Source organism: Tupaia chinensis, unplaced genomic scaffold, assembly GCF_000334495.1.
Source record: "Tupaia chinensis unplaced genomic scaffold, TupChi_1.0 Scaffold144336_1, whole genome shotgun sequence".
NCBI lineage: Eukaryota > Metazoa > Chordata > Mammalia > Scandentia > Tupaiidae > Tupaia > Tupaia belangeri.
This window is the reverse complement of record NW_006204194.1, coordinates 953,519-974,330: the sequence shown is the minus strand read 5'-3', so window position 1 is coordinate 974,330 and position 20,812 is coordinate 953,519. Positions and strand designations below refer to the sequence as shown.

At 40.2% G+C, this 20,812-nt stretch overlaps 1 protein-coding gene across 1 annotated transcript; it reads left to right on the top strand.

The window, feature by feature from the left end:
- Positions 1-13,567: 13,567 nt before the first annotated feature.
- On the top strand, positions 13,568-15,035 carry LOC102496976 (vomeronasal type-1 receptor 4-like). Its single transcript, XM_006166745.3, has one exon. The coding sequence runs from the start codon at positions 13,875-13,877 to the stop codon at positions 14,784-14,786; it is 912 nt and encodes a 303-aa protein (XP_006166807.1). The 5' UTR covers positions 13,568-13,874; the 3' UTR covers positions 14,787-15,035.
- Positions 15,036-20,812: the final 5,777 nt, after the last annotated feature.

Sequence of the window (20,812 nt, the reverse complement as noted above, 5' to 3'; positions counted from 1 at the left end):
TTCTTTCCCATATGGAACAATTGTTTTTGAATACTAGAAGAAATTTTTTCTCAGTTTTTTTGTTGTTGTCTTATGCACAATATATCACCCACAAATACCATACACTTTTAAGTGTACTATGTATTATTAACCTATTCTTTATCACTGTCTTAATTCTAAATATTCAGTAATATATTAAATAGCCTGGGGTTGTAGTCTGCCAATTTGCTTGGTGTAAATCCTCTTATTGTGGTTAATTTCAAACTGCTAAAAATGATGTCACCAACGGGCCAACAGGTGCTATAGTGTAAGGCACTGGACTTTAACATGGTTGACCACAGTTCAAGTCCTGGACCTAGAAGCTTGAAAATCATGCTGGACATGTGTGTGTGAATTCCCAGCATTCCAGGAGGAGAATGGAGAAGAGATTGCAGCATGGCGTGATTTCTCACTTTCCCTGTCACTGACTGTCTGTCTCTCTCTGGTAAGTGCATGTGCCCTATGGCAAAAACCTTAAAGAAAAAAAAATGATGTCACCAAGCTTGACATTGAGAAAAGTTTCTAATAATACACTTTTATGTTTTATTTCAGAAATACTGGTAGCCACAAATAACCTCAATAACACAGATAATAAAACATAGTAAAATGACTTAGAAAGTGATGTTTTAAATATTTTTTAAACAGTTTGAGGTATAATTGACTTATATTAATATGCATTTAAAACATACACTTTGGGCCAGCTAGGTGGCATGGTGGCTAATACAGCTGGATCCCACATGGCTGCATGGCTGACTGTGTAGTTCAAGTCCTGGACCTGGCAACTTGAAAAACACACCAAGAGCATGTGTATGTGTGCTCAAAATACTGAGAGGAGAATAGAGAAGGGATTGTTGCATGGTCACCACCCCGGGGGTACTTTCTCACTTTCCCTCTCTGTCTCTCTCCAACAAGTACATGTGTCCTTTAGCAAGTATATAAATACATTTTGATGTTTTCAGATATGATTACATCCCTGAAACCAAATGTTTCTCATTGCCCTTTGCTGTTTATTCTTCTCAACATATAAAATTACAAGGACGTATTCTACCTTTTGTAGTGACTACTTTTAGATATATTTATAAAAGGAAAAGATTGTTTTAAAAGTCTCAATAACTCTTCACCAATCTTCCATCATTTATGATTTCCTGATTGTTCTTATTTCATCTGCCCATATGCACATTAGTGTGTTATTTCACTTAAAATACCAGAAGTGCCACTTAATGTTATAACCTCTTCAGAATGCATTTCTAACACTTACAGACTCTTTTCTAACTCTGATAAGCTTAATGCACAAAATAAAAATAAATGTGTATGCACATATTAAAATAATAATAAAATAATATTTTTATAAAGTGCTGACTTCTTATTAAAATAATTATTTTATTTAACTTTTTAAATTTATTTATTTATTTTAATTTGACCAGAGAGGGACAGAGCAAGAGAGAGTGAGAGTGAGAATGAGAGAGAGAAAATGAGAAAGGAAGCCGCCAGGACCAGGACTTGAACTATGTTTGGCCACACGGGAGTCCAGTGTCCTTAACCACCATGCCATCTGCTGGCTCCTAAGTACTGACTTTTACCATCTGCTGCTTTGTACAACAGATTGCTTGCAAAAAAAGAAGGAATTGGGAACCAGCAGTTAGCGTAATGGCTATGTCGCTGGATTCACACGTAGTCGACTGCGGTGCGTGTCCCGGACCCGGTGGCTTAAAACTCACGCCGGGCGCATGTGCATGCGTGCCCAAGATCCCGAGAGGAGAATGGAGGAGAAGGGATTGCAGCGTGACCATCCCCCCTGGGGGGTGATTTCTCGCTTTCTGTCTCTATGTCTCTCTCTGTCTGTCTGGCAAGCGCACGCGCCCTACAGTGAAAAATCTCCCCCCCCCAAAAAAGAAGGAATTATAATTTTTCTTTATGAACTAAAACTACTACAGATTTAAAGAAAATAGTAAATATATAGTTGAAAAAATACTTATATCTAGAACACATGTTCTACAAATCATTAAGGCAAGCAGCCCTAAAGAAGAAATTGGGGTACCAGAAGTTGGTGTAATGACTTAAGTCGCTGGACTCCCATGTAGTCGACTGTGGTTCATGTCCCGGACCCGGTGGCTTAAACTCATGCCAGGTGCGTGTACAAGATCCTGAGAGGAGAATGGAGGAGAAGGGATTGCAGCATGGCCATCCCCCATCAGGGGGGATGCACACATACCCTATAGCAAAAAAAACATTCAAAAACAAAAACACAAAAAAAGGAAAAAAAAAGAAAAAGAAAAACGGGAAGATATTTTATAAATTATTTAATAGAAATACTTTGAATGGCTAAAAATCATAAAGAAGTTACCCAACTTTTATTTTTTTTAAGATGTTTTTGCTATAGGGCACGTGTGCTTGCCAGAAAGACAGAGAAAGACAGACAGAAAGCGAGAAATTACCCCCTGGGGGGATGGCCACACCGCAGTCCCTTCTCCTCCATTCTCCTCTCAGGATCTTGGGCACACACACACACGCGCCTGGTGTGACTTTAAGCCACTAGGTTCGGGACTCGAACCATGGTCAACTACATGGGAGTCCAGCAATGTAGCTATTCCATCAACTGCTGGTCCCAAAGTTACCCAGCTTTATAATTCTTTGGGAAAAATGAATGTTAAATAAAAATGATATAATTGGCAGTCATGAAAAAGTTTGACATTATAATCATTTGAGAAAATTGTCATTATCTTGAAAAAGACATCTCAGGACTAGCAGACGGCGTGGTGGTTAAGGCTCTGAACTCCCACATGGCCAGCCACGGTTCAAGTCCTGGACTTGACAGCTCGCTTTGTCACATTCTTCATCTCTCTCTGTCTATTGCTGATCAAATTAAAAAAAAAAAAAAGACATATCTCAGTATTCAACCCTTGCAGGATTTAAAAAAAAATTTTTTTTATTATCTTGAGAGATTTTTGCTATAGGGCACATGCACTTGCCAGAGAAACAGACAAAAAGTGAGAAGCCACACTCCAATCCATTCTCCATTCTCATCTTGGAATTTTGGGCATACATGTGCATGTACCTGGAATGGGTCCCTGACCTGCCAGGCCTAGGACTTGAACTGTGGTTAACTACATGGGAGTACAGCGATGTAACCATTATGACATCTGCTGGTCCCAGCAATTCTGTTCTTAAATCTAGACTTTTTTTTTTTTTTTTTTTGAGAGGTTTTCGCTATAGGGTGCGTGCGCTCACCAGACAGACAGAGAGAGACATAGAGACAGAAAGCAAGAAGTCACCCCCCAGGGGGGATGGCCACACCACAATCCCTTCTCCTCCATTCTCCTCTTGGGATCTTGGGCACGCACGCACACGTGCCCAGCGTGAGTTTTAAGCCACCGGGTCTGGGACACGAACCGCGGTTGACTACATGGGAGTCCAGCGACATAGCCATTACACTAACTGCTGGTTCCCTTAAAACTAGACTTTTAAAATGCATGGGTCTGTGTGTGTGTAGGACTAGCAGGTGTTGTGGTGGTTAAGGCACTGGACACTCCCACGTGGCCGACCAAAGTTAGTCCTGGACCTGGTGGCTTGCTTTCTCACTTTCCCCCTCTCTCTGTATCTCTCTCTGGTCAAATTAAAATAAATGAGTGAATAAATCTAAAAAAATTTTTAGATTAAATGCATGTGTGGGGGCCGTCAGGTGGTAGGGTGGTTATGGTGCTAGACACCCACATGGTTGAATGTGGTTCAAGTGTTGAACCCAGTGGTTTGCTTTTTCACTTGCCCTCTCTCTTTCTCTCTGTCTCTCTCTGGTCAAATGAAAATTAAACTTTTAAAATAAATTATTATTATTTTTACAAATGTGTTTGTGGGGATAAGCAGATGACATAATGGTTACATTGCTGAACTCCCATGTAGTCGACCGCGATTCAAGTCCCATACTCAGAGACTTAAAACTCATGCCAGGCACATGTGCATGTGTGTCCAAAATCTTGAGAGCAGACTGGAGAAGGGATTGCACCATTTCCATCCTCCCGGGGGGTGATTTCTTCCTTTCTGTCTCTGGCTATCCAGGGAGCACACACTCCCTGTAGCAAAACTCTCTCTAAAAAAAAATAATGTGTGTGTGGGTCAGTAGGTGGTGTGGTGGTTGAGGCACTAGACTCCCACATGGCCAACTGAACTTTGAGTCCTGGACCTAGTGGCTTACTTTCCCATTTTCCCCCTTTCTCTCTCCCTCTGTCTGTCTCTGGTGAGCATGCATGTCCTATAGCAAATTAAAACAACAACAATAATAAATACAATTATTTTTTAAATGTGCTTGCACACATGTATGCATGTACCAGGCAGGATACAGTTATAAGAAAGTTCAGAGCAGCCTTATTTATAATAGCTTCAAGTGGGAAACCACACTGTCCGTATCAGTTGTTTCATATGAATGCAGTGGAGTTCTCTTCAGCATTAAATGAATGAACTACAGCTACACAGAAAACACAAATGAATCTTTTAGAACATGACGCTTGAAAGAAGATAGACAAAAGGTCCATGGAATCTCCCTCTTTTATGCCCCTCTATGGTCCTTAGAATTGTTACTAATAATAATACCCAGAGATTAGGTGTTGGAAAAATGCTCTTGGATTATACCAGATCCAGACAAGGCCATGCAACTCTCTTCCACTTTCTTATCATTAGACTTCTGTGCCTCCTGCTCCCCTCCCTGTGATGACCTGTGCACTTCAGGGGCTTACTTGCTCACAGAAAATTTTCTCTCTCAATTACTTGTAATTGCTTGTTTGGATCTTGTCATATAATGTGTCCGTGTTTTACTGACAGGTAATTGAGAGAAAAGTGTTTAAAAGTTACTCTCAGTTCCCCAGTGCAGATGCTGTCATGCATCTAGAGTTGACTTGAAAATCACTGGTCTGGTGGGAAAGGGGGCCAGGGAATAGTAATCCTATATAACTCAAGACCTAGGGGCTTATCCCATTTTTTAAATTTTTGCCAAAGATATATTTATTTAATTATTATTACTTTTAATTTAATGAGAGAGAGAAAGTGAGAAAGCAGGCTGCCAAGTCTGGGACTCAAACTACAATCATGTTGGAGTCCAGTGCCTTAACCACCACACCACCTGCCAGCCCTGGCTTATCCCACTTTAAAGGCTTATACTGTCACCATGGAGTTCATCATTGTGGTTTCAGAGAGCACATGAGTAAGTATGAAGGAGGGGAAGTTTACTCTCTGTTTGGTTTGGGAAATGAGACCCTAAAAAGGCTTTCACACAGAATGGGGGCCATTTCCTACTAGGTACAGAATGTATTGTGTTTAACCCACCCCACTCTATCTGAACTCAGTTCTCCCCCTAAGCTCTAGAGATTCTCCTTGATACCATTCCTTTTTATATCTGAATAGTCCTTTTTCTTCCTTATCTTATTCTCCTCCCTTTCTTTAATTCAGTAGCTTTAAAATCATATGCACAAAATGGATATTTATAACCCTACTTTTCAAAATGTTTTAATTAGATGAGATAAAACCTCCCATCAAAAAGAGGAGTTTTTGGTACCAGCAGATGGCATAATGGTTATGTTGCTTGACTCCCACATAGTTGATCATAGTTCAAGTCTTGGACCCCGTGGCTTAAACTTCACGGTGGGTGAAGTTTAAATCCTGAGAGGAGAATGGAGAAGAGATTGTGGTGTGGCCATCTGCCCAGGGTGTGTTTTCTTGCTTTCTGGCTCTGTCTCTTGTCTTGCCAGAGAGTTCACCCATCCTATACTAAAAGTCTCTCTACATGAAAAAAAAGGGGGGGAGGTTTCTTGCTTTGTATGCAAAGCTTTCACATAATCAGGTGGGACGTACTTAGGGATGTGGAATATACATGAGTATGGGTGGCTCTTCTGACTCTGGCCTGTGAGCATGGATGTGAAAGTAATTTTGTAGTGAAAATTTCCTTCTGTTACTTGAAAAAAGAATCTAGGCATAGTCTGTATTTTCCTTTAGATTATATAGCATCAGGGAGAAAAGTCATTACTAGTTATTCTTTGCACCTCACAATTAGAACCCTTAAAATAATTATGGAATAAAATCCAAATGGAGAAAGTTGATCATTGACTCACTCTGGATATACTCTGAATCTTAGGAGGTTTAGGACTTAAGTTTGGTACTCTAGAAAGAGAGAAAGGGGGGAATCCTAGTCATATATGAGAGGTTTTCAAAAAGCTCATGTAACATGCATAGCATGCAAAAACTATGCGTGGATTTAAAAAATGTTTTGCACCAAAATAAACTGATAATTTAGTTGTTTTTACATGAGCCCTGCCACCTGTTTTGTTCAGCAGTGGCACCTCAAGCCTGGTTCTTCGGGGAAGGTAATGGGGGGGGGGGTTGAGTGGAGGGTAATGGGGGGGGGGGGAGAAGCCAGAGAAGAATACCTCTGCAAGCAGCATGGTAGTACCAGGACAGCCCTGTGATTGCAGTTTCCATGCGTTCTTTTCTTTCTCTTTTTTTTTTTTTTTTTGAGTTATTTGCTTTTCTTATGAATCCACTCTGCTTCCAAATGTGGCTCTTAACAACTCTCTTTGACATCAGGACTTAGAAACAGTGTTTTGCCTTAGCAAAATAACCCTGTATTCAAATTGTTTTGATTATTCTCTTTGGAAGTCCTTCTCATTTCAGTTATCTTAGAAGCACTTACATTCAGTTCCTGACCTCCAGTTACGAGTTCTTCTTTCTCATTGTTGAAGACTTAGAATACTGTGCCACCTATATCAGAATCCAAATACTCTTGAGTCTAGTTTATCTCATTTTTTGGATAAATTCCTTCTTTCTCTAGATTATAGACTAAGTAATGACTGTTCCTGGAAAATGTGATTCATTAGTGCTTCACTTATTTGAAAATCCCATCTGTAAGTCTAGCAGTCAGTCTGTCACTTTCCAGAATTGTGCCACTCCCTGATCATTTAAAAAATATTTTTAAAGAAATTACTTAATTTTATTATTTTTTAAATTTGCAATATGGCATGTGTGCTCATCAGATAGAGAGAGAGAGAGAGATAAAGTGAGAAAGCAACCTTCCAGCAGGTCTGAGAATGGAACTGCGGTTGGCTATGTGGGAGTTTAGCACCCCAACCAACACACTGCCTTTTGGCCCCCTCCCTGATAATTTTTATATGTTATTTCTTTTTCTTTCTCTCTCTCTCTCTTTCTTTTTAGTGGGGGAGATTTTTGCTATTGGGCACGTGTGCTTGCTGGAGAGACAAAGAGACACAGAAAGTGAGAAATCACCCCCCAGTCTCTTTTTCACTCTCCTCTTAGGATTTTGGGCATGTGCACTCACGTGCCTGGTATGAGTAGAAGCCACTGGGTCTGGGATTCGAACCACAATTAACTACATGGGAGTCCAGCAATATTACCATTGTGCATGCTGCTGGTCCCTTATCTGTTATTTCTAACATGATTCATATTCTCTCTTGCTCCCTCTCTCACTGTCTCCTGTCTTCTATGTAATTCTCTTTCAACTTACACTATGTATTTGCTATCTTCCTAATCCATGGTCAAGCCTGGTCATAGATAATTTATTAAATATTGGAGCCAGCAGTTGGCATAATGGCTATGTCGCTAGACTCCCATGTAACCAACCATGGTTCGAGTTCCAGACCTGGTGGCTTAAGCTCACGCCGGGCAGGTGTGCATGTGTGCCCAAGATCCCAAGAGGAGAATGGAGGAGAAGAGATTGTGGTCTGGCCATCCCTCCTGGGGGGTGATTTCTAGCTTTCTGTCTCTCCTTGTCTTTCTGGTGAGTGCACGTTCCCTATAGCAAAAACCTCTCCAAATAAATAAATAAGTGTAGTGATGCGTCATCTAGAGTGGCTTCCAACACTTGGAATCTTCCTCATCTGAGTTTATTTATGGTAAAATGATGAAGACATTTTCTCAGTTGAATTTAGGACAAAGTCCTGAATGTTACACATTCTTTCTCTCCTCTTTTTTTCCTCTTATTATTTAGTGGAATCTTCAAGGATGGAGTTGTGCAAGCTTTTATATGGTTATGAAATCTAATTGTTATAATGCAATTATAGAATGTATTTCTTTATATTTAAAATTTTAAAATTATTATCTTTTTATATTACATTGAATCACACATAACTTTACAGTGTATTACATTTCTTTTTTAGATTGTATTTCTTTTATCTACCCTTATACCTCTGAAACTCTCATGTCTCTTCACATAGCAGAGCTGATGACATTATAATGCATGTTTGCAAAGGATAGTAGATAATACAGTTCTCAGTTCAGAAAGAGACTCCAAATACTCCAGATATCTCTATTTGGAATAAAGTTTAATATTTCTCTAACTGGGCAAGCAGGACATGCTTGAGAAGTTGAGATTGTGTTCCCATGGGGAAAAATACACCTGTCAAGTAGGAGAAAAATCTTCCCCCTTCCTCTAAATTAAGGAAATAACAATTTAAGTAAGAACGGAATCATTTCAGACATCAAGGATAAGTAATTAAATGAGTATGAAAAGGAATTTTATGAGTGTTATTCACATATTTTGTAACATTTTCCCCCTAATTTAAGTAGCTTTCATTTAATCTATCCTAAGTCTTTTGAACTACCTTTACTCTTTCCATTCCTCCTGCTCACAAATTTCTGTGCTTCAGGGGGACATATAAATTATATTTTTTTGTATGAGTGACTGAATCGCAGTGAGGTTGGAGATGGATGTTTATATCAGTTCATTGTTTTACAAATGGTAGAGGTATAAAGTGTCATCAATTTAGGAATTAAAGAATTTGACCTCTGGGTTGGTATATAGGTCCCAATTCACTTGGCATGTGCAAGAGCACAGAGATACCACCTGTGGTATGGAGTTATTTCTCCCTCACTTTTGAAAACTAAATGTGAACGTTTGGCCTTTTCCATTCCTACTGCCATTGTCATGGTCCAGTGCTGCTATAGACAACAACCTCATACACTGTCTCATATCATTCATTGCTGTCACTTAACAATATAAATACCTTGTGACCATCAAATCCATATTGGTAATCTGTGTGCCAAAGTCTGTATCATTATTAGTTGGCTATCATTATTGTAGCTATTAGGTCAATGGGAAAGTCATGGTGTATTTTTCTACATCTACACCATCATGAATTTCCCAGTGACCCAATATATAGTGATAAAAGGGCCAGCATCTTTAACTTAGTAACCAAAATGCTCATTATTTTTAGAAATTTTGGTAAAATACACATAGCAGAACTTTATCATCTTAGCCATTTTTAAGTATACAGGTTAGTAGTGTGAAGTATATTCACATTGTAGTGTAAAAAGTATCCATAACTTTTTCATTGCAGAACTGAACTATATACTTACAATTTCCCATTTCTCTTCTCCCAGTCCTTGGCAACTGCCATTTCTATGAAACTGATTACTGTAGGACCTAATATAGGGAGAATCATATGGTATTTGTGACTTATTTCACTTAGATAACTTTACCTATGTTGAAACATGTCAAATTTTCCTTTTTCAGGATATTTTATTGTATACATATGCATGCTGCCTGAGGTTTATCCATTCATCTGTTGATGGACATTTGTGTACCTTTCACCTTTTGGCTATTGTGAATAATGTTGCTATGAAAATGGGTATACAAATATTTATGACTTAGCTTTTCAATTCTTTTGGATATATTGGGTTGTCAGAAACATCTTTTTTTTTTTTTCTTTTTGGAGACGTTTTTTCTATAGGGCACGAATGTTCTCCAGAAAGAGAGAAACAGAGACAGAAAGCAAGAAATCACCCCCCCCCCAGGGGGGAATGGCCATGCCACAATCCTTTCTCCTCCATCCTCCTCTCGGGATCTTGGGCATACACGCACACATGCCCAGTGTGAGTTTAAGCCACCAGGTCTGGGACTCGAACCATGGTCAACTACATGGGAGTCCAACGACAGCCATTGTGCCAACTGCCAGTTCCTTTTTTTTTTTTTAATAGAGAGATTTTTTTTCCCTTTAGTGCACATGCACTTGCCAGAGAGATAGAAAGTGAGAAATCACCTCCCTAGGGAAGATGGCCCTGGTGTAATCCCTTCTCCTCCATTTTCCTCTTGGAATTTTGGGCATGTATGTACATGTGCCAGGCATGAGTTTCAGGCTGCTGGGTCCAGGACTTGAACTGTGGCTGACTACATGGGAGTCTAGTGACGTAACCATTCTGCCATCTACTGGCCCTCATGATGTATTTTTTTCTATGCAAAACTTTTCCAACAATCCAGTATATCAAGTGCAATAGATGGATCATATGATAATCCTATTTTTAATTTCACTGAGAAGCTTTCATACTGTGTTTCATAGTGGCTACACCATTTTATATTCCCACAAAGAATCCATTATTCCTCTGTGTCCTTGTTTATACATTTAATTTTCCATTTTTTTAGCGTTGTCTGTTTTGGGTAGTAGTCATTCTAATGAGTATAAGGTGATATCATATTGATTTTGATTTGCATTCCCCTAGTGATTAGTGTTGTTGGATATCTCTTCATATGCTTGTTGGCCATCTGTATATCTTTCTTGGAGAAAATCTATTCAAGTCTTTTGCCTTTTTTTTTTTTTTTTTTTGAGAGGTTTTTGCCATAGGGTGGGTGCACTTGCCAGAAAGACAGAAACAGGGAGACAGAAAGTGAGAAATCACTCCCCCCAGGGGGAATGGCCCCACCACAATCCCTTCCCCTCCATTCTTCTCTCAGGATCTTGGACATGCATGCACATGCACCCAGTGTGAGTTTAAGCCACCGGGTCCAGGACTCGACTACATGGGAGTCCAGCGACAGCCATTACGCCATCTGTTGGTCCTACTTTTGCCTATTTTAAAATCAGATTATTTTTTGTTGTGGTGGTTCTTTGTATATTCTGAATATTAATGTCTTATCAGGTATACGATTTGAAAATACTTTCTGCAATTCCTCCTGTTTTGAGTTCTAGCGTGTGTAAATTTCAGAAACTTGATTATTTCAAAAACTTCTGGGGCCAACAGGTGGCATGGTGATTAAGGTGCTGGATTCCCACATGGCCAACCTTGGTTCAAGTCCTGGACCCAGTGGCTTGAAAATCACACTGGACACATGTGTGTTAGTGCCCAAAAAGCCAAGAGGAGACTGGAGAAGGAATTGCAGTGTGGCCATCCCCACTGGAGGGGTGATTTCTCATTTTCCCTCTCTCTGTCTTACACACATGCCCTATGGGAAAAACTTTTAAAAAAAACCTTTGGGAATTCATGATGGTGGCTAGATCCCTCATGACTGACTGAGCAATTTGAGTTCTGAACCTGGCAGCTTGAAAAAATGCACAGTGTGTGCCCATGCATGTGTGTCCAAAATCCCAAGAGGAAAATGGAGCAGAAGGGATTGTGGCATGGCCATCCCCCCAGGGAGTGATTTCTCACTTTCTTTCTCACTCTTTCTGGCAAGTGTACTCATCCTATAGCAAAAATAAAAACAAACATTTTTAAATAAAAATAAGTTTAAATTGATACACTAAAATTATATATATGTGTGCGTGTATACATACATATATATATGTATATATACATACATATATACATGTGTATACATACATATATATATATATGTATGTATATACATTTTTTTTTTTTTTTAGAGAGAGAGATTTTTGCTATAAGACTAAAAATTGGGTCTGAGACTCAAACCGCAGTCAGCTATGTGGGGGCTCAGCACTGTAACTACTATGCCACCTGCTGGTATAAAATTCAGTATTTTTATACCTAGTGCTTGTATCTGGGAAGAATACTAAATGTTTACATGAATTCTAATTGCAATTCAGTTCATTAAATGTAACAGCCAAATTGTACAAACAGGATTTTTTAAAAAGAATTATTTATTTATTTAATTAATTCCATTTGTTGTTATTTTTTAAATTCGACCAGTGAGAGACAGAAAGAGAAAGGGAAAGCAAGAAAGCAAGCCACCAGGTCCTAGATGCAAACCATGATTGGCCATGTGGAAATCCAGCGCATTTAACCACCATGCCACCTTCCACAAAACATTTCTGCAGGGCAGTGGCAGGTTGTGCATGCTGTAGGGCATGTGTGCGGTGAGGCAGCCCATCTGCAGTGAGTGAGGCTCTATAACCAGATTTGAAAAATAATGTCAATTTATAATTTACATACATTTTCCTTTCTTTCTGGTTTTTTTTTTTTTTTGAGAGGTTTTTGCTATAGGGTGCATGTGCTCACCAGAAAGACAGAGACAGACAGAGAAAGTGAGAAGTCACCCCCCAGAGGGATGGCCACACCACAATTCCTTCTCCATTCTCCTCTTGGGATCTTGGGCACACGCGCACACACGCCCAGCGTGAGCTTAAGCCACCGGGTCCGGGACTCAAACTGCAGTCAACTACATGGGAGTCCAGCGACATAGACATTACAGTAACTGCTGGTCCCATCCTATGTATTTTTAAATCTATTTTGCCAGAGGGCATGTGTGCCCACCAGAAAGAAACAGAGAGCAAGCACAAGAAAGAAGCACCCCATACCATAATCTCTTCTCCCTCATTTCTCTCTCCTTTCAGGATTTTGAGGATACATGTATATGTGTCTGGCATGTTTTCAAGCCTCCAGGTCCAGGACTCAAACCACAGAGTCTATGTGAGATCTAGCACCTTTAACCACAGTGTCACTGGCCTGAAAGTTATTTTTTATAAAGGGATCATTAAAAAAATATAATCAGTTCCTCCTCCTATCATATTTAGGATATTTACATCTTATTCTTAAGTAAAATTGGGCTATAAGAATAATTTTTTCCTTAAAGAATGTAAAATAACTGTAATCAATAGTGGTTTAAGTATATGTTAGGAACATTTGAATTAATGGACAGAGTTGTTTTGTTTTGTTTCTTAAAGAATTATTTATTGGGGGAACCAGCAGTTAGTGTAATGGCTATGTCGCTGGACTCCCACGTAGCCGACCGCGGTTTGCGTCCCGGACCCGGTGGCTTAAAACTCACGCCGGGCATGTGTGCATGCGTGCCCAAGATCCCGAGAGGAGAATGGAGGAGAAGAGATTGCGGCGTGACCACCCCCCTGGGGGGTGATTTCTTGCTTTCTGTCTCTATGTCTCTCTCTGTCTGTCTGGTGAGCGCATGCGCCCTATAGCGAAAAACCTCTCCAAAAAATATATATATATTATTATTTATTGGGAACAATAGTTAGTGTAATGGTTGTGTCGCTTGACTCCCATGTAGTTGACCGCAGTTCGAGTCCCGGACCTGGTGGCTTAAAACTCATGCCGGGCGCATGTGCATGTGTGCCCAATGGAGAAGGGATTGCGACATGGCCATCTCCCCAGGGGGGGTGATTTCAAGCTTTCTGTCTGTCTCGGCCTATCTGGCGAGTGCACGCACCCTATAGCAAAAACGTCTCCCCCCACCAAAAAAAAAAAAAGATTTATTTATTTAATTTCATTTGTTGTTGTTATTATTTATTTGACCAGACAGAGAGAGAAGGAAAGCGAGAAAGCAAGCCACCAGGTCCAGGACTCAAACCGCAGTCAGTCATGTGAGAATCCAGCGTCATTAATCACTACACTACCTGTCGGCCCCCTGATGGACAGAGTTTTTACAACTTGAACATATGTAAGTATTTCAATCATTAAGTTTCACTAAATGTATATTATTTGTACCATTAAGGTCAACCTATCTGTTAATATAAACAACAGAACTTTTAGAAGATATTTATCAGTGGGAAAGGTTTATAAATACTATGAAGAGGTACATATCCAACAAAAGCTATTTTAATTAAATACATGTATTTTTCTCTCTAGGGTCTGTTAAACTCTAAAAAATACATCTTTCAGATGGAAAGAGAATGACTCCCAATGACTTGGCAATGGGGATTTTCTTCTTCTCACAAACTGGAGTGGGGCTCCTGGGCAATTCCTCACTTCTGTTTCATTATAGTTTGTCTATATTCACTGGAAAGAGTTTGATGCCCAAAGATCTTATTTTAAAGCACCTGACTTTAGCCAACTCCTTGGCTATTATCTCAAGAGGAATTCCTCAGACAGTGGCAGCATTTGGGTTGAAATATTTCCTGGATGACACTGGATGTAAACTTTCTTTCTACCTTTATCGAGTATCCCGGGGAATTTCTCTGTATACTACTTGCCTTCTGAGTTGCTTCCAAGCAATGACAATCAGCCCCAGCAATACCAAATGGATGGAACTTAAACATAGAGCCACAAAATACATTGGTCCCTCCTGTTTACTCAGCTGGCCTGTGCAACTGCTTGTAAACATTATAATTCCCATGAGAGTGACAGGCCCTTGTAACAACAGAAATGTCACTCAGACATTGAATTTTGGATACTGCACAGGGTTTGTTTCTGGCACAATTACAACTCTACTGTATGGGTTCATGCTCTGCTTCACTGATGTTCTATGTTTTGGTCTCATGGCCTGGGCTAGTGGCTCCATGGTGAGAATCCTCTATAGACACAAGAGGCAAGTACAGTATATTCACAGTACCCACCATTCCCCAAGGCTCTCGCCTGAGACTAGAGCCACTCAAACCATCTTGATCCTGGTGTGCACCTTTGTCACCTTCTACTCACTCTCTTCCATCTTAGTAATTTATATAGCACTCTTTGATAATCCACAGCTATGGCTGATAGAAATCATTGCCCTTGTGGAAACCTGTTTCCCTACTTTAAGCCCCTTTGTGCTCATTAGTAATAATTCTGCCTCTAGATTCTATCTTACATGCCGGGGGAAAAGTTAGTTTTCTATGAACTTGTCACAAGGTCTGATGGTTTGAATTTTTTGACATATTCACATATTCATTCATCCATTAAGTAAGGCTAAGCCTCTACTGTACTCAGACACTATTAAGTAATTCAATGACATAATAAGTTAGACATAGTCTCAGTCCTCATAGCATTGCAACATATTTCAGTGATCCTAAGACACACCCTTTTCTTCATTTTCAACTTTATTTTTAAATTTGACCAGAGAGGGACAGAGAGAGAAGGTGAGAAAACAAGCCACCAGGTCCGGGACTTGAACTGCATTCAGCCATGTGGGAGTCCAGTGCCCTTAACAACCACACCACCTGCCAGCCCCCCTTTTTCTTCATTCTAACAATTCTAGTGCTTCAATTGAGATGAAGTAAAGAGAAACTGCCAAATCTCTAGGAATTAAGCAATTTGAACGTAACAAGAGCTCATGTGACTGACCCCTCTATTATATAAAATGATAATTAAGGCACTTTTATCACAGTATTTCTTTCCAAATTGCCTATAAATGTGGTTGATTTTAGCCAGTACACATACTTTGAACATGTAGCTATGCAAAGAATTACATAATATAAATTACTGCAAATGCTAAAAGGTCAAGATACACTAAATGCAGAGTGTTGGAAAAGGGTATTCCAAGGATGGAGAAAGGTGCATGCACAGGGTTGGTGCTGGGAAGTGATGTAAGCATTCAGGAAGCAGTGAAAGGGCTGAAACAAAATGGATAATTTATGCTGAGATGCTGAACTAAACAGATACAATAATTTCTGGAAACAATATTTCTCTGAAAACATAAATCCAATGTAGGAAACTTCTACACTTTTTAAAGAATTATTTAATTATTCATCATCATCATTTTTTACTTTGACCAGAGAGAGAGGAAAAAGGGAAGCAAGCTGCCAGGTTCAGGACTCAAACCATTGTCAGCCATGTGAGAGTCTAGCACCTTAACCACCACACCACCTGCTGGCCCCAACTTATACATTTTATATGTTTATTATTTTATTTTTAAAGAATTATTTAATTTTATTCATTGTCATTTTTTTTTTTTTCAAATTTGACCAGAGACAGAGAGAGAGAGAGAAGGAAAATGAGAAAGCAAGCTGCCAGGTCCGAGACTAAAACCACAGTCAGCCCTCTGGGAATCCACCTTAACCACCATGCCGCCTGCCAGCCCCTGTTTATTATTTTAGAGATTTTTCCTATAGGGCAGGTGTACTCACCAGAGAAATAGACAGAGACAGAAAGTGAGAAATCAACCCCTGGGGGGATGGCCACACTGCCATCCATTCTCCTCTCAGGATGTTGGGCACATACACACAGTGCCTAGTGTGAATTTTAAGTTGCCAGGTCCAGGAATCAAACCATTAAGACATCTGGTGGTCTCTCAACTTATACATTCTAAATCATTAGATATGGACCACAAAGATGGTGGAGCAAGAACAAAGGAAAAAGATCACTTTGGTTCCAGAAAAATCTGAAAAAGAGTAAAGTTTATCAATCCCTCAAAGTCACCCAAAGTAAACAAGCAGTTTGGCAAGGAAGGAGCAAAGAAAAAGAGCCAGATTTAAGCAACTGGAACCATTCCTAAATGGTTTCTGGTGACAGCAGCATGACATGGTATGTCTCAAACTACTAGACACAAGACCTCATGCCTTAGAAGTGCCAGGCAGACATTTGTTGGCCTTTGTTGTATGCATAGTAAAAGGACTGATGGGGTGAGTTTACTGGTACAGATGACCATTGCAAGACTTTGTCAAAATAAAAAAATTTCAGTGGTATCTGTCAGACATTCCCCAAAGCCTAAGAATGCCGTAAATAATGGAATCTTCTGTGACTGGGGGATTTCCAAAACTGAAATCTGTCTGGAAACTCATCTTAAAACATGGGCAAGCCGTGGTCAAGAATAAGACATCCCTTTGACAGACAACACAGTGATTGAAGAGCTCCTAGGGAGGTTTGGTGTCATTTGCTTAGAAGATTTCATTCATGACACTGCCTTCTTGGGGAAGTATTTCCAGGATATCTCATTTCTTGTGCCCTTTCCATCTTTTAGTGACCCATCACATCACCTAGCATAAAGGCTTCCTCAAGGAGATGGCTCATGTAGCTAGCTATCAGGGTGAATGCATCAATGAGCTCATCTGCTAGCTGAACTAGACCCAGAATATGTGAAAGCACAGTGCATTGGAAGCCTGCGTTTTTATCTTTCTTGAACTATTATCCAGTATCTTCAGAGATCAGTTTCTGCTCCATCTTCAGAAACTGGAATGGACAAGACATGGTAGCTTATGTTCACGACAGGCACTTCTCATCATAGCCCAGTTCCAATGAAAAATTCCAGCATTTTCTACATTGACCACTTGTCTTCTCTGTAATCAGCACATGCCATTGGAGGATTTTGTCACATCTCTCCTGGAGTTTAGTGTTGGTGAATAACCCAAACATATACAAGGCTCCCCAAGACTCTCACAAGAGTGGACCAAGCCCACTTGAAGTCGGGAATTTCTAAAGCCTTGTTTTGAAAATTCTTTTTTTTTTTTTTTAAACCAACAAAACAGAAAATTCTTAAAGTACAACTGGGGAGATACACAAAAACAAGTGCTTGAGGCTTGCAGGTGGCATGGTGGTTAGGGTGATGAACTCCCATGTAGCTGACTGTGATTTGAGTCCTGGACCTAAGTGGCTTGCTTTCTCATTTCCTATCTCTCTCTCGTGAGCACACAGACCTTACAGCAAATTTAAAAATAAATATTCTTTATGGGACCAGCAGGTGGCATGGTGGTTAAAGGCACTGGACTCCCATATGGCCAACCGTGGTTCGATTCCTGGACCTGGTGGCTTGCTTTCTCATTTTCCCCCTCTCTCTCCAATCAGACTGGAAAATAATAATAAAGTTAAATTTTAAAAAATTCTTTAAAAATATTCTTTACAAAACAAAACAAGTGTTTAGTTGGCTCTGCTGTGAGACCATGTTCCAACTTTTTACTAATGGCTTTGAGAGCTCTCAGACTTGGTATCTGATGGTTCTTGTGTCCTAGTCTGCAACTGTATTGCTTTTACCTCAGCATTTGTGAAAGGGTTCTTTCTCAGGAAAACATGTATATACATTCAAAATTTTGGTTGGCATTTTAAGGTGTTGATAGACCCTTCTCAGGGACCTCTACCTTATACGAGTAAGTCCTGCTCTTACCAGGTCCTAACCCTGCTAGTCTCCTGGTTCTGAGCCCGGTAGGAAAACAAACTTCACTGGGACCAGGAGGTGGCATGGTGCTTAAGGCACTGGACACTCCCACATGGCCGACCAGGGTTCAAGTCCTGAATCTGGTGGCTTGCTTTCTCACTTCCTCTCTCTCTCACTCTCTGTCTCTCTCTGGTCAAACTAAAAAATAAATGAATAAAAAAATAAAAAGTTAAAAAAATAAAACTTCACCAAGACAGTTTTTACCCTTCAATCCTACTTGCTGTTTTCTCTTAGAATACAGTGGCATATTATGTTGTCCCCTGTACATCTGTAACTCTGAAGATGCCCAGCATTCCCCCCTCCTCAGATGGAATTTCCTGGTTTCCCTAATGATCAGCTCTCTTTACAACCTAGATCAGGGAGGCTGGCAGGTGGCATGGTGGTTGGGGTGCTGGACTCCCACATGGCTGACAGTGTTGTCAAGTCCAGGACCTGGGAGTTTGCCTTGTCACTTTCCCTTTCTCTGTCTCTCTGTGGTCAAAATAAATAACAAATAGAAATAAATAAATCTTGAAAGAAAAAAAAAAGATCAGGAAGTAGTAAACTATTTTCTTGGTTTAGCATGGGTAGAATTGGCATTTTAGTGCCCAGACAAGCAGCTTAAACTTTTTCCTTGCATAATCTGGACTCCAGAAGTACTCTTTTGTCCTACTGGCTGTAGAAGAGTAGATCAGCAATAGGGTTTCTGGCAATGTTAATCCTGAAAAAAAAAAAAATTTCAATATGGAAGGTACATTTTGATTGGAAGACTGTAGGTGGGCCACTAGAAACAATATCCTATGTGATTGTTTATGGGTACACATTTGGTACTAAGTTGGAAATAAAGGCAAAAATTAGGAAAGCTGTCCAATATTAATTATTTGCACTTGGGGGCTGTTAGTAGAGTTATTGGTTGACTTCCTGAATTGTGCTAGGCACTGTGATCTGACATATTACAATCTTGACTTACAGATAGCTGGCTTCTTAGAATGGTTACTGTAGGGGAGTTGTTTCCTGGGCTGGTTTGTGCAAACTGTGGGCCACAGTTCCATTTTCATATATGGTCTGGCTATTATCATTTTGTATTTTCTGTCCCTTAGTACTCTCTTTTGATAATTCTCACAAAGAGATTGAAAGATTCAGAGAAAACTAGATACTCATATCTTCACTGTTCAGAAATCATTTAGGCATCTTCATGACAAACTGTATGGCATCTTGACATTCTTTTTCTTTCTTTCTTTTTTTTTTTTTGAGAGGCTTTTTTATTTTTTTCCCGCTATTGGGCAAGTGTGCTTGCCAGACAGACAGAAAGTGAGAAATCACCCCCCCAGGGGGGATGGCCCTTCTCCTCCATTCTCCTCTTGGGATCTTGGGCACGCATGCACACGCGCCCGGTGTGAGTTTTAAGCCACCGGGTCCGGGATGTGAACCGTGGTCAACTACGTGGGAGTCCAGCAACATAGCCATTACACTAACTGCTGGTCCTGGCATCTTGATATTCTTGACTTGTTTATTGTATCATCATGGAGATCACCCAATAGAAAAAGTAACTGTGTAAAAGAATCTAAGACTGTTGATAGAATGCAGTGAACGAGTATTATAATCACTTTAACAAAAAGAGTAACAGTAGTTCCTGTAAGGAACCCTAACTATCCACCTAAATCATTTAGGCCATGAAGATCAACCTTAGAGAATCAAATAGCTATGTCCAGGTGATACACAGCCTATTTCACCTTTCTTGTTTCATAGATCCAAGTACAATAAGTGTTAACTGGGCAAGTTAATGGCCTGGCAGTTAAGTCAAGTGGATCTCACAAGACCAACTGCATGGTTTGAGACCTAGGCCTGGTGGCCTGAAAACCATGCTGGGCATATGTGTGTGCATGCTCAAAATCCTGAGAGGAAGACAAAGGAAAAAGGATTGTGGCATGGCCATCTTCCCTGGGTGTGCTTTCTCTCTTCCTCTCCCTCTCTCTCTCTCGTGAGTACACATGCCCTATAGCACTTTTGGAAAAAAAAAAATAGCATTGGCACAGACACAACCATGACTAGTCAACAAGAAATCCAACAGTGCAATTGCCCATGATTTGTGTCAGTGTGTTGAAACTGATCTGTATTCCTTCTGGGTGAGAGGTGGTGTGATTGAGTAATTTTTAAAAAGTTAATGTTAGGTTTATTAAAGTTTTTTTTTTTTTTTTTGAGAGATTTTTCATTGTAGGGCGCGTGTGCTCGCCAGACAGACAGAGAGAGACATAGAGACAGAAAGCGAGGAATCACCCCCCAGGGGGGATGGTCATGCCGCAATCCCTTCTCCTCCATTCTCCTCTCGGGATCTTGGGCATGCACGCACACGCGCCAGGCGTGAGTTTTAAGCCACCGGGTCCGGGACGCGAACCGCGGTTGACTACGTGGGAGTCCAGCGACATAGCCATTACGCTAACTGCTGGTTCCCCTTAAAGTTTTTTTTTTAATATGTATGATTCCTATTGATATGAGCACATTGCAAACAATTTGAGCAATTTTCTCCAATTTAGTATGCCTGAATAATAAGTGTTCTCATTTTGGAACTCTCACCCGAGTCATAATTTCATGTTGGTGACATACAGAATTCAGGTTCTTGTGTAAGATATGTCTCAAAATACTGAAGTACATGAGTTGTCTGAAACTGGTATCCTGGCCACAAAGAAAGTATCTGGATGGGACCAGCAGTTAGCGTAATGGCTATGTCGCTGGACTCCCATGTAGTTGACCATAGTTCAAGTCCCGGACCCAGTGGCTTAAACTCAAGCC